General features: G+C 45.6%; 2 protein-coding genes across 11 annotated transcripts in view; one reads left to right on the forward strand and one right to left on the reverse strand.

Annotated features, from left to right (window-relative positions):
• Nucleotides 1–300: 300 nt before the first annotated feature.
• zbtb11 (zinc finger and BTB domain containing 11) lies at nucleotides 301–9,403 on the forward strand. 2 transcript variants are annotated; one of them, XM_046048596.1, is made up of 10 exons: nucleotides 301–877; nucleotides 1,500–1,750; nucleotides 1,841–2,072; nucleotides 2,157–3,169; nucleotides 3,271–3,591; nucleotides 3,683–4,097; nucleotides 5,462–5,579; nucleotides 5,660–5,818; nucleotides 6,713–6,888; nucleotides 8,403–9,403. In XM_046048596.1, the coding sequence occupies exons 1-10, from the start codon at nucleotides 568–570 to the stop codon at nucleotides 8,942–8,944; spliced, it is 3,537 nt and encodes a 1,178-aa protein (XP_045904552.1). In that variant the 5' UTR covers nucleotides 301–567; the 3' UTR covers nucleotides 8,945–9,403. The 2 variants fall into 2 exon arrangements, with proteins under 2 accessions (XP_045904552.1, XP_045904553.1); XM_046048597.1 differs by lacking the exon at nucleotides 8,403–9,403 and adding an exon at nucleotides 7,167–7,479.
• Nucleotides 9,404–9,682: 279 nt separating this feature from the next.
• tp63 (tumor protein p63) overlaps nucleotides 9,683–12,655 on the reverse strand; it is a 32,024-nt gene continuing 29,051 nt past the window's right edge. For 8 of the 9 annotated variants that reach the window (XM_046048599.1, XM_046048598.1, XM_046048603.1 and 5 more), the window contains 3 exons: nucleotides 12,302–12,449; nucleotides 11,270–11,363; nucleotides 9,683–11,171 (listed from right to left, as the gene is read on the reverse strand). In XM_046048599.1, coding sequence (XP_045904555.1) covers nucleotides 10,875–11,171; nucleotides 11,270–11,363; nucleotides 12,302–12,449 — 539 coding nt within the window. In that variant the 3' untranslated portion in view covers nucleotides 9,683–10,874. The remainder of the gene's footprint in view (nucleotides 11,172–11,269; nucleotides 11,364–12,301; nucleotides 12,450–12,655) is intronic. The other variant, XM_046048606.1, reaches the window with a different exon arrangement.

Raw genomic sequence — 12,655 nt, forward strand, 5'->3', positions numbered from 1 at the left:
CACTGTAGTATAATATAGTGCTATGGCTGCTTCCAAATTAATTTAACTTTAGATACCGCAACATTTCTTTTTTTTATTTATTCATAACTGAAGCTACTTCAATGATACAGTATGTCATTATCTTAGCACAAACTGAGAAACGTGACTGGCAAAAATAAGGGCACAATCAATAATACTTATAAATTAACAAATAAATAAAAATATAAGTTAGAAAAAATAAACCAAAAACAATTAGAAAGTGATTTACAGAGTGTTGCTTTCTACATAAGTTTGCACATTGCCCCCTCTTGTGGTGGATGATGCTCACGACGTGCTTCCGCCAATGCTTACGCAAATTCCGGTTGTGCAGCAGCCATTTTGTCTGTTCGGGCAAGTCTACCCCGACGGTTACGAACTGCAGTTCCACCTTAGGAAACAATTTGAAATGTTGTTGTGGCATCTCTATTTCACGTTATCTACGATCTGAGCGCCGTATAAAATTTATATCACAGTTTTACAAGCCGAAGGGGGCCCTCCTCTTCGAGATAAATCCATCCTTCAGCGTGGAAAACGCGGGTAAGCTGAGACATGTCGTGTGAAGAAAGCTACTTGGCCATCATACGCTATCTGACCGATGAACGGGAGCCATATGCGCCGGGGACGCCTGGCAATACCAAAAGGAAAATACGCAAAGCGGCTACCTGCTACGTTGTGCGAAACGGGACGTTGTTTTATCAGCGTCGACTGAAGGGCCAGAATGATTTCACAGAGCTGGAGGTGGTGCTGCAGGACGGCCGGAGGAAGGAACTTATCAACGAGGTGCACATTACAGAAGGAGGGGAGCACCTCAACCAGCAACTCACCTGGGAGTCCATCTCTCAGAAGTACTGGTGGAGAGGTAAGATGCTGACGCCAAGCCACAGTAGCTACGTGGATGTAACGTTACACGGTTAGCTAATCAAATAAACCGGAGAGCCGGTGTAAACATAACGTTACGCCTGTACCAAATGCGCCACCCGTCACATCGACACACAGCTACTCCCTGTCTCCATCTAGCGGCAGTGCCACGTTTGGGCTGTCATTCTTTATCGTTATTTGTTCATCTCGGCAGTATTGATAAATCATTTTAAGCAACGTTACGTATAAAGGCCACGAGAAGCTGCTGAAGCAAATTGAAATTACTATGTGAGTGCACGTGAATGCACCACTCTTTTCAAACCGTTTAACGTTACATATCTACGCACGTTGAGAGGAAGACAGAGTAAGTGCAATTATTAATGTCTAAAAATCACTGGCTTCAGTGCCTCAAATGTTCATATTTTCACAGTAGTCTTCGTCTGCTATGTTAGAAAATTGAATCTCTTTGGGGTTTTGACTGTTAATCAGACAAAACAAGCAGTATAAAGATGTCATCCTGGGCTCTGGGCAGTTAGGATGGGCAGCCCTAGTTTTAATTGGAGTAGTTTAAAATGATGGCGTTGTCAGTGTGAGTGACGTGTCCTGTTGTTTGACACCCTCAGGTATTCTGAAGCACGTCAAAGACCACATCAGAGAGTGTGCTCAGTGTCAAGGCAGGCGAAGTGCTGATGACGGCTCTGGACCTCGCCTGTTCTCCCGGCCGGCGAGACGCAAGGCGGCTGCCAACGTGAATGATGAGGAGGAGGAGGAAGAGGAGGAAGAAGAGGGAGACGACAGTTTATTCCTCACTGACCCACCTAGTCAACTGAGATCCAAGTTGGCCAAGACCATGGCCAAGCACGAACTGGTCTTTGTATGTTTTCTTTCAGTCCTTTTATCATTATTATTAATAAAGGGTGTGGATGGAGTCTTTCTTGGTGCTTATTGTGTGTGCTCTTTCCAGGTGGACAGCAAGGGTGAGGTGAATCAGTTCCTGCCCAAACACAGTCAAACCATGTTGGACAAACTCAACCAGCAGCGCCTCGGCAATCAGTTCTGTGACATCACCCTGTTGATCGAAGGAGAGGAGTACCGGGCGCACAAAGCTATACTGGCAGCATGCAGCGAATACTTCAATGAGCTCTTTTTCGAGAAGGGGGCTGCCTCCACACATGAAGCCGTGGTCGACCTCTCCGGTGAGCCTTTGCTTTTGTCATTTTCTGTTCAAAGGCGGTTTTGCACGGGTTGCTCAGGTTTGACCTTCATCCTTCTCTCTCCAGGTTTCACCAAAGCCAGCTTCCTCCCGCTGCTGGACTTTGCATACACTTCCTTGCTTACGTTTAATTTCTCCATAATGGCAGACATTGCGAACCTCGCCCGGCATTTGCTGATGACAGAGGTACTGCAGATATGTGAGTCTGTGCATAAGCAGGTGGAGGAGCAGAAGCTGACGGTGTATCAGAGAGGAGACGTGCACACCGTGGTGTCGAGCCAGCCAGCTCCTCAGGAGGGCTTAAAGGATGAGTCTGGTGCCTACATGGTCACCTTAGAGAGCGATGGCAGGGCGGTGGTCACCCACAGTGGTGTAGCTGTAACAGGCGAGACCTTAGCGTATGTTGCACCTCCTGAAGAGGCCTACATCCAGCAGCCGATGACAGTTGTCACTGAAGCTGTCGAGGGAGACAAAGTGCTTCACGGGGAGGCAGGACAAAATGAAACCGTGACTCTGATCACTCACAGTGGACAGGCTGAGCCAGGAGAGACGGTCACTCTTATCTCACGCTGTGCAGAAGGAATGGAAGGCGAGACGATGACTGTGGTCACCCACAGTGGACAGGCCGGAGCCAGCGAGTCTCTCGCCGTGGTGTCGGCCTGCCTGGCGATGGAGCAGCCACAGGTCGCTGAAGCGGGAGCCTTTGTTATAAATGTAGACCCGGACAAAGTGAGCCCGTCAGAGGTCGTCAACCTTGCATCTGCAGCTGCTTCTGAAGCAGTGATGTCGCCTCAGGAGACCGTAGAATCAGCACCTACACCCCAGAAACGTAAACGAGGGCGTCCGGCCAAGGTGAGGAAGGAGGTGGAAGAAGAGGAGTTTGTGCCACTGGAGGAGGAGGACCCCTCTGCTGATGAAAGCCAAGGAGACAAGAAGGAGATGACGTCAGATGACCCCAACAAAAGACGACTGAGGCAGCGCTCTATTGCTGAGGGCGGTTATGCGCGTTTACATATGGGACTGGAGGATGAAGAGGAGGGGAAGAAAGGTTCAACCCCGCCACGTGCCCCCACCCCTAAGGTACATTATTACATTTGAATGAAGCATTGTGTATAAATTATTTCTGTCACACGTTTTGTGTGAAACATTGGTCGATATACTGAGCTTAAATGTGTTTTTAGGTGGGTCCGAGGCCAGGCAAGAGAGGAAGACCACCAAAGCAGCCAGTGGAGACTCAAGGTGAAGGACAGTCTGTTTCCGAATTGGGGGCAGATCCGGAGGCCTTCGCGGTGGAGAGCGTGACGGCAGCAGAGCTTAGCACAGACGAGGCTGGGACCGTGGTGGCGGAGCCGGAGACTGGAACCACGCAGGATCAAACCCCAGCAGAGAGCGCTGTTGATGGGGAGCACACATGCTCGGAGTGCGGCATGTCCTTCCAAAGGCGCTACTCTCTCATCATGCACACGTTAAAACACGAGAAAGCTCGTGGATACAAGTGCAGCGTAAGTATTAGTGTTGGTCAGCCTGTCACGGTCATTTGTTAATGTTGTATTGGGAAAATGTTGTGACCGGGGCCTTCCTGTGTCCCTGCAGCTGTGTAGCAAGGAGTTCCAGTATGCCGCCTCGCTCCGCGCCCACCTGGCCCGACACAAGCAGCAGAGCAGCCAGCGAGCCCCCATCACCAAACCCTCAGTGGAACAGAGCTCCGACGGCAAGGCGGAAAGCGATTTGGATGAGAAGACTCTGTCGCCGCACACCAAAAGAGAATTTGTTTGCGACATCTGCGGGAAAACCCTACCGAAGCTCTACTCCCTGCGAATCCACATGCTGAATCACACGGGCGTGCGGCCGCACTCCTGCAAGGTCTGCGGCAAGACGTTTGCCCACAAACACAGCCTGAAAATGCACCGAGCGCTGCACGACGTCACCAAACAGTTCCAGTGTGAATACTGTAAGAAGTCTTTTGTGAGCAAGCGGAGCATGGAGGAGCACACCAGCCTTCACACAGGTCAGTGCAGACTGCAGACCCCCTAACCCTCCCTTCCTTATGCTCATCCAAAATCCAAATCCTAATATATTTATTTATATTTATGTATTTGGTGTCTCGTGCCCGGGTTTGAGATCTCTGTCTCTGCCTCTCCAATACAATGGAGGTGAATAGAATTTCTTTGTTGCTGCTCACAGCATAGAAAAATTACACTAAAAAAAGTATAGGGTGAACTGCAGCGTCCATAACTGCAGTATAAAATTGATTCACTGAATATTGTCCAGGTCTTATTCTATGAATTATCCTGTGAGGATCAGAGACTTTGGACAACTTATTGGTATTTTTACAATGGCCGAGTAACAACGGCTTCAGGTCCTGAGGCCTGTACTACAAAGCGAGGTAACTGGCTTATCCAGGTATCTTCAGTAGAAACTTTGTGACGTCCCAATTAACCCGTACTACAAAAGGTGGATAAGATTTACCCGAGGTACGCTGCATCTCTGAACTGCTCCGAGCAGGTTATCTTTGTGGTTTACTCGAGGTTACCTTGTAAACATGAATAGGCTATTAAAAGTGCAGGGTTGTAGCTGAAATACCCTGAGAATAAAGTCCTGAATTTACTAGAACAAAATCTACTTCACTGTTGTTTTCTTCTGAACAGGCCCAATTCCCAACATTGTCTCAAGTCCAGATGAATGACGATATGGTGATTGTGTGTTAAAATCAGGAGGATTTCCTAATTTTTTACTTGTAGATTTGTGCCTTTTAAATCTGAGTTTTTTCCTCTGATGATTACCCCTCTCCCCCTGCTCCAATTTTTAAAAAACATGCAGTGGCCCTAATACGTAGTTGTATCTTTACACCTCAATCAAAGTCCATAAGAAAAAAAATTTGAGAATTACAACAAGAACACTGTCCATTATTTACTTAATGCGCTGCCAACAAGCCTCGTAGTATAGGCCTTTGTTGTTTTTGATCAGCAGATGTGGTGTTGTCAGTAGTCGTATCAGGGGACTTGAAACAATTATTAAAAAATAATAATAGTACATTTTCATTACCATGTCATCAGAGCAGCGCTGTAGTGTGACAGATAAAGAAAGTAGTTAAAGTCAGATAGTAAAACATGTTGTAAACAAAGTCCATGACTTTGCGGTGCAGCAGGCGGTGTGTGTGTGTGTGTGTGGTAAGCAGAATACATCTTTAACACCTTTAAACATCCTTTAACATTAAGACATTATGGTTCTTGAGTAAAACAGGTGTTTTTTTTCCCCCTGAGGCATACTGTCGATACGAGACGAGAACATTGGTGAATACAAGTTCTCTTAAATCTCTTGCACAAAACATTTGAACTAATCTGTTCTTGTGGCTGTTCTCACCATACACAGGTGAATCAAAGTACCTATGCAACACCTGTGGAGCAACTTTCTACCGAGCCTCAGCTCTGAGCAAACACCTGAAGAAGCACCAGCCCAAACCTGACGTCCGTCCGTTTGCTTGTGCTCAGTGAGTAACTGTCCATCTTTTACTGACTCAATGCGTGTTTCGAGATGACGTTTAAACGTATGTACTCATGTTACCTGCAGCTGTGATAAGAGGTTCTATGAAGCAAAAGATCTCCAGCAGCACATGAACAAGCACATGGGCCTCAAGCCGTTCCAGTGCCAGGTGTGTGGAAAATGCTACAGCTGGAAGAAGGACTGGTACTCCCATGTCAAGTCCCACAGTGTGGCGGAGCCGTTTAAGTAAGTGTAAGGCTGCGTTCAGACTGCAGGCCAATGTGACCCAAATCTGATTTTTTTGCCCATATGTGACTCAGATCCGATCTTTTTATGGCAGTGTGAACAGGCCAAGTCACGTGGAATCTGATCTTTTCACATTGGGATTTGAGCCACTTTCATATGTGGTCCAAATCCGATACAGATCGGATCTTTTTAAATGCGACCTGAGTCTGGACACTCGGGTCGGAATTGATGCAACTTTGACGTCACTGTTGAGCAGCTGTTGTCAAAGCTGTGGTGAAGGAATAATCTCCACAAAAAGCCATTATACATGTGGCTCTCTTTCTTCTCTACCTTGCTATCTTCTGCTCACAAATTCCCTTTCTTACACTTAAGGCATCTAATCCACCGGACCGCGAGCACTCTTCTGAGTTACGTACATGCTACTTGTCCGAGTGGACGCAGTAGAGCGAGAGAGAGAGAGAGAGGGAGTGAGTTGTGGGGCAGTCGCGTTGTACAGCGCCAGAAACTGTAATGAAAAGAACAGAAAGTTGTGAACACTGTGAGAGGACAATGAAAAACAGAGTCTCCCGTGAGAATCAGGAGGGTTAGTAAGTAGGGGTTACCCGAAGCTAACTTCTGTGGCTCCTTGTTTACTTCTGTACAACAGTGTGCTGCTGCGTGTGACATCGTATTCTTCTGCGCATGCGGGTCACTTTCGGGCCGTGAAGAGTTCACACTGGAGTCTGAAATGGGCCACATTTAAACAATAATGTGAACTGTCAAAAATTGGAATTGAGCATTAAGGCCTGCAGTCTGAACGTAGCCTAACAGTTGTGTTTGTGTTAACATGATGTGCACAGCATCTCTGTTTGGCAGCTGGGATCTGCATCAACCACGTGTTGTTTGTCTCCTCAGGTGTAATGTGTGTGGGAAGGAGTTCTTTGAGAAAGCTCTGTTCAGGAGGCACGTGAAGAAAGCCACGCACGGGAAGAAGGGTCGAGTGAAGCAGAACCTGGAGAGGGAGTGTGAGCAGTGTGGAAGAAAGTTCACTCAGCTCCGAGAGTACAGACGCCATGTCAACAACCACCAGGGTAAAAGCTTGTGCAGACTACACAACTGCCGATGGCCCGTGCTGTTCACACTACACAAACCATGTTTTTTTCAAGAAAACACACGTGAAATATGAAATGGGAAATGACGTGAAACTACACACAAAACAGCTGTTTGTTATTATAAAGCAGGTTTTTTCCTGCAAAGAGAAATTTTTGGCGCTCGCCAAAATGATCAGAATTGAAGCTTTTCAAATATTCCTAACTCCTAATGTGTTTTAATAGCCATTAATCAAACTTCTCTGTCCTCTCCGTATCAGGTTCACTAGGCACTACTACCTGTTCCATTCTCTCCTGACTGCTAATCTCCGCAGGGAGATCGGGTTCCGTTCCTGCAGCTATGTGCATAGCTGTTTGTAAAAGTTACTTTTCGTGAACCGACCAATCACAGCCAGGAGGAGGTGGGACATTAAAAAAGGCTGAGTCACTACATCAAACTTTAGAAATGTTGAACTTGTTGTTCTGTATGCACGGTTTTTATTATTGACGAGTTGGTGCTTTGCATAAACAAATGAGAGACTAACCACCATGTAGAGCATTTTTCTTGTGCAATAATTAAATGACTGAAAACAACCCACAAAATGTAACTGCTGTTTTGTCCAACTAGCATTAATATTAGGCTGCTAATGGTAAGCTATAGTAGCCTGTACCATTATCTGAAATTATAATGAATACACAAACATTAGCACTAATCAAACCTTAACCACAGTGGTGTAGGCTAATATCACAGAAGGGTTTGATTTGTGAAAAAAGCTGAATCTCAACTAATAAACTATCTGTAGACAAATTATCCAAATCAAGTGTAAACTGTAAATATATTACATATTTATATTATACTAACAATTATACTTGACTTTTATTACCTTTACTCCTCCAGGTTGCGGATATATTTTGTTTATCAAATGGTCAGAAATAACAGAATGTATAGATTTTGGTCATAAGGTAACTCATTGCCTTTACTGTATACCGCATACTGATCATGCTTACTGTCACGTGAAGTCACCCCCCAAAGGCCCCTTCTGAGCCAGGAAAAACCCTGTGAAGATACCAGTTATAAAGACAAAGAATCTGGATGAAAGAATGGATCAGCACACGCAGGTAGCAGGGATCGTCTGAGCTACAGAGAGAGCTGGAGGGGAGTAAAAAGTGTTTTGCAGTGAAAAGGTATCTGCCTGCTCTGATTGGCTGGATGTGGATGTCGAGTCGGCCGACTCCTCCAGATATTTGGCACGCTAGATATCTGGCCGGCGTCTGCAATGTGTCGGGGAGCAGTTTTGATGCGTCTGAGTAGTTCACACATAACGACTGGCGACCGCCGATCGATTGCTGATTTACCGCTGATCACAGCCTGACGGTCGCCGAGCTCACCGACCGGCAAATCGGGCATAAAATAGTGTAGTGTGAACTAGGCTTAAGAGTCTGAATCCTGGTGCAGTGCTGTGTTTGTGGAAGTTCATTTATATGATTTTTTTCTCTCCCCACCCCTTCTCTTCCAGGAGTGAAACCTTTTGAATGTCTGACTTGTGGTGTTGCCTGGGCCGACGCTCGTTCTCTCAAGCGTCACGTCCGCACGCACACAGGAGAGCGACCGTACGTATGCCCCATGTGCCAGGAGGCCCACATTGATGCACGCACTCTGCGCAAACACATGGCCCGGTACCACGTGGACAACCTTCCTGGGAAGATCATGCTGGAGAAGGACACCCTCCAGTTCCACAACCAGGGCACCCAGGTGGAGCACGCAGTCAGCATCCTGGCGTCCGAGCTGCCTCCTGAGCTCCGGCCGGCCCAGCAGCCGCCCTCAGAGGAGATAGAGACGGTGCTGATCACAGAGGAGACGGTGGAGGCCATGCAGGCTGTTGAGGCTGCTGAGGCCGCTGGCGACGGCTCTGTGGCGACGCTCTCCGATCAGGGCATCATGCAGGTCGTGAACTACGTCCTGGCCCAGCAGGCCCTCACAGGGGGCAAGCTCGAGGAAACACCTGAGGTGCTTCAGACCATGGAGGTGGAGGTCGCTCACGTGGCCGAGGTCGAGTAACTCTGTGCCAGACGACAGGATTCCCACACAGACTTATCACATTGTTCCTCAGTCTGTATAAAATGTACCAGAATGTAAAAAGTGGACTATTTTTTAGAGAATGTAAATACCGCAAATGGACCATGAGTGGAGCGTTCGCTGTCTGTTCAGCCCAGAACTGTGTTGTATGAATTGTGCACACACGTTCACATTTCTCTGTTGTATGTAAATAGCTTGATTTACGGTAACAACATTAATTGATGAGTTACAAATTTGACACTCAGGAGAAATAAAGGTAGAAGTGAATACAGCACTTCACTTCTTCACCTTATTGCTTTTGTTGCTGACAGAAAAGCTGTGAGATTTCTCTGTACACTTTTGCTACTCCAGTCATCCTGGCTGTGGGTTTTCCCCCCTAGTGTCAGCTTGAAGGATGAGAAAATTAATAAATGTCTCCATTTGTTGGTCATCTCACCATCATCGCCATAGTTGCATGCTCTGTTTGTAGGAACATATTCCTTTTCACTCAAAGGTACTTTAGAAGTTGCAATGCCAACTACTTTAAATTATGAGCAGGTCAACATTTAGACGACTTCAGTAGGAATGTAATACATTTGAGATTGAGTTCAACCCTCCAATCACAATCAAATCTACTTTCATACACATACAATGTTCAGTAATGTCTAATAAAATGCAGTGTTTAACTGTAAAAAGGAGTTCGTATTTCAGTGAAGCCACTTAAAATAATTTGACACAAAGGAGTGTTAACATGCAATACAGCAAGTATGGATATTTATTTCAGATTTATATCAAAATACCCACAGTATATTGCAACATATTTACAATACATACAATACAAAAAATATGAAAATGCAGATGGTGTCTGCTTCTAACAATGCTGGCTACTTGAAACAAAGTTGAACATGGGCTAGTGTAGGCTACACGCATACTGTGTGCACGCTTTTGAATGAATACAGACATTGTTCTTATTATTCTATTCACATCAGTATGCTTTGTTCCATGATGATGAAATAATGCATTTTCTTTAGGGAGACTTTCAAGATGAGAACTATACAAATTTATATACATTTAAATCATAGGTTTTGGCCAGTTATCAAATGAAATAAACCTCTACCAAAACATGGTTCATGAGTAGAAAAAATACTTGTACTAGGCATCCACTGCAAGAGTAAAAGCCCGCTCTTAAAATGCAATCACAACCACTTGCGCACAGCAGTAAGACAAGAACAACAAACAAAACGACATCAGTCATCATATTATTTTACTGTAAAACACTGGGTCAAGAGCATTAGGCCTATATATGGCTACATCAAATGAACGACCATCTGTCACTTAAACACGCATACTTCACAAGCTGACACATAAGGGCAATGTATTGGTCTCAAAACAGACATGAAGCAAAATATAGAAGTACAGCAGAAAAACTAATTGCCCATCACTTGACATAATACTTCTGACAGGAAATGTTTGAAATGTATACAATCAATGCTTACTTCTGCCACAGACGAAAACCAGTGTACTCGACTAACTTGTACAACCACAATGGTGAAAACTTAGAAGTCTATTACAAATTGAAATACACTTTTGCTATGGCCCATAGCAGAAATATAAGCCCTAATAAGCCCTCTAATGCAAGCTTTGTTTCCAGTCATGCTTTAACATGGGAATGAATCATGAACACTTAAAAACTCAAAGCATTCTAGAAATCCTCAGCATTTCTTAAGTGCTCTCAAGAAATTACAACATAATAAAATGCACCGTTTATTTCTCCTCAGTGATAAGAACCAGAACAATGAAAATAAGTGCATTTCTATTTGAATATGTAGTTTGTTCTCAGCAGTATTTGCACTAATACCAGGTTTTCAAATGAAATGTTCCAACTGAAGGCGTGAAATGAGAAATGGGAACATTGAGAAGGAGACGGGTCGTCTCACTCTCCCTCCTCCTTGATGCGCTGCTGTTTGTTGCGGCGAGAATCCAGGTCGAAGGAGAAGTCGGACCACTCATCGCGCGGTGGGAAGGAGATGGTCTGGCGTAGGGTGAAGCGCACAGCGTCAATGACGCGTTCTCCTCGGGCCTCTGAGGAGCCCACGCTGACGGTGGAGGCCCCGCTGGTGGTGCGCACTATGTGGGGAGGTGGGGAAAAATCCATGGCCTGACGGTGCTCCATGATGCCCTTCCAGATGATGTGCTGGTACTCCGCAGGGATCTTCAGCCTGGACAGGTCCTAATGGTCATTACACAGGGGAGCGTTAGTATTCGCAGGGGGAGCCACTCTTCTCTCTAACCCATCAAATGATTGGTGTGGGATAGGCAAGGGCTCACCTCCATGTTATAGTTCTCAATCTGGTAGATGTTGGTTAGGCCTTGTGCTGTGAAGTAGTCCAAGCAGCCTGTGCAGCCCAGCCGTATAAGGAAGCTGTGGGAGGAACAGAGGAGGAGAGTTTCAAACTGTTGTCCCGTATTTAAATGTTCATGTAGTTGATTTGACAAAACATACTGGCTCTGGGTATCTGTGGTTATCAGGAGGCTTTGCAAGGCCTGCTTTAATACTGATTTAATCAAAAGTTCAGACTCAAGTCATCCAATCTGTCCTCTGCTTAATATGCTGAACATTACAAAGTGAATTCATTAAAAAAAGTTATGGGGATCAAGGTTGGTTGGTGGCACATGATGACTGCGGTGAGAAGAAAATGAACCCCTCAAAATGACTTGTTTAAATGTATTTGAGACACAATTTCTTTTAGACCTTTTTTCCTGGCATTTCAAGGCTTGAAAAATTTTGAATTTGAACACTTGTGTTCTCTCAGTGCTTTTTATTTACGGTTGCTGAGCAACGTTGAGATCAGATATACATCAAAACAGCACTAACAAACATCCCATTATTTATACTAAAGACGCTTTTCAGGCCCCTGTGTATGTATGTATATAAGGTGATGTTTGTAATGTTTTGTGCCAGATGCAGACCTGATTGAAATGTTGCACAAACGTCGTTGTGGGATTAAAGATCCATGTGCCGATTCTACGTTTTGCCTCCTGTTTGGTCCAGCACCTACTGTGGAGATGTTTAGGAGGTGCATACTTGTGAAGCTAAATACACTCTAACTTCCCGGGGCGAGGCAAAAGGAGACGGGGCCCTTGCACTCAGGGCTCCTTGAACAACCTCTCAGAGGAGATCGGGCAAGCTAGCTCTGATTTGCATTCGTTGTTTTAGTTTCAAGAGTTACTTGAACCTTTTTTTCAATCGTGTTGTTTTTGAGAAGTGCGATAAATGAAGCTATTATTACTTATAAATTTCAAAATGAACTCAGGAAAGGAAAAGATGTCGATGTGTTCCACTGTGGATTGATGAGGTACCTGGAGATGCTGCTGTCCATTGGGTATGGAGGAGGGGGAGTACAGTGGGAGGAAGGCACCAAGGGTAGCTGTGGCTGCAGTGCGTGTGTGGGGCTCAGTGGGCTCATGTCAGCGTTCATGGGGATGTGAGTGCCCATCAAAGGAGTCACTGCAGAGACAAAAGAAGAAGCTACTGTGAGCTTTACTGCACTGCTCTGGGATGTACAGATTACGTAACGTCAACTGAAACACACGGGGGGTGCATGCAGAGGTTACTCTCAACATGACACATAATGCATCACAACAGGTCCTGCAGAAGAGTCTCACAGGGATCACATTCTTTTTTGGGGGGGGGGGGGGGGGGGGGGGGGGGGT

Source organism: Micropterus dolomieu, linkage group LG05 (genome assembly GCF_021292245.1).
Source record: "Micropterus dolomieu isolate WLL.071019.BEF.003 ecotype Adirondacks linkage group LG05, ASM2129224v1, whole genome shotgun sequence".
NCBI classification, from domain to species: Eukaryota; Metazoa; Chordata; class Actinopteri; order Centrarchiformes; family Centrarchidae; genus Micropterus; species Micropterus dolomieu.

What these genes read in the sequence shown, in the direction of transcription:
- zbtb11 (XM_046048596.1), top strand. Translation starts at nt 568, where the DNA reads ATGTCGTGTGAAGAAAGCTACTTGGCCATCATACGCTATCTGACCGAT. An exon ending in AGCCGTGGTCGACCTCTCCG is followed by an intron (nt 2,073 to 2,156) that starts GTGAGCCTTTGC and finishes TTCTCTCTCCAG; the next exon opens with GTTTCACCAAAGCCAGCTTC. An exon ending in GCACACCAGCCTTCACACAG is followed by an intron (nt 4,098 to 5,461) that starts GTCAGTGCAGAC and finishes CACCATACACAG; the next exon opens with GTGAATCAAAGTACCTATGC.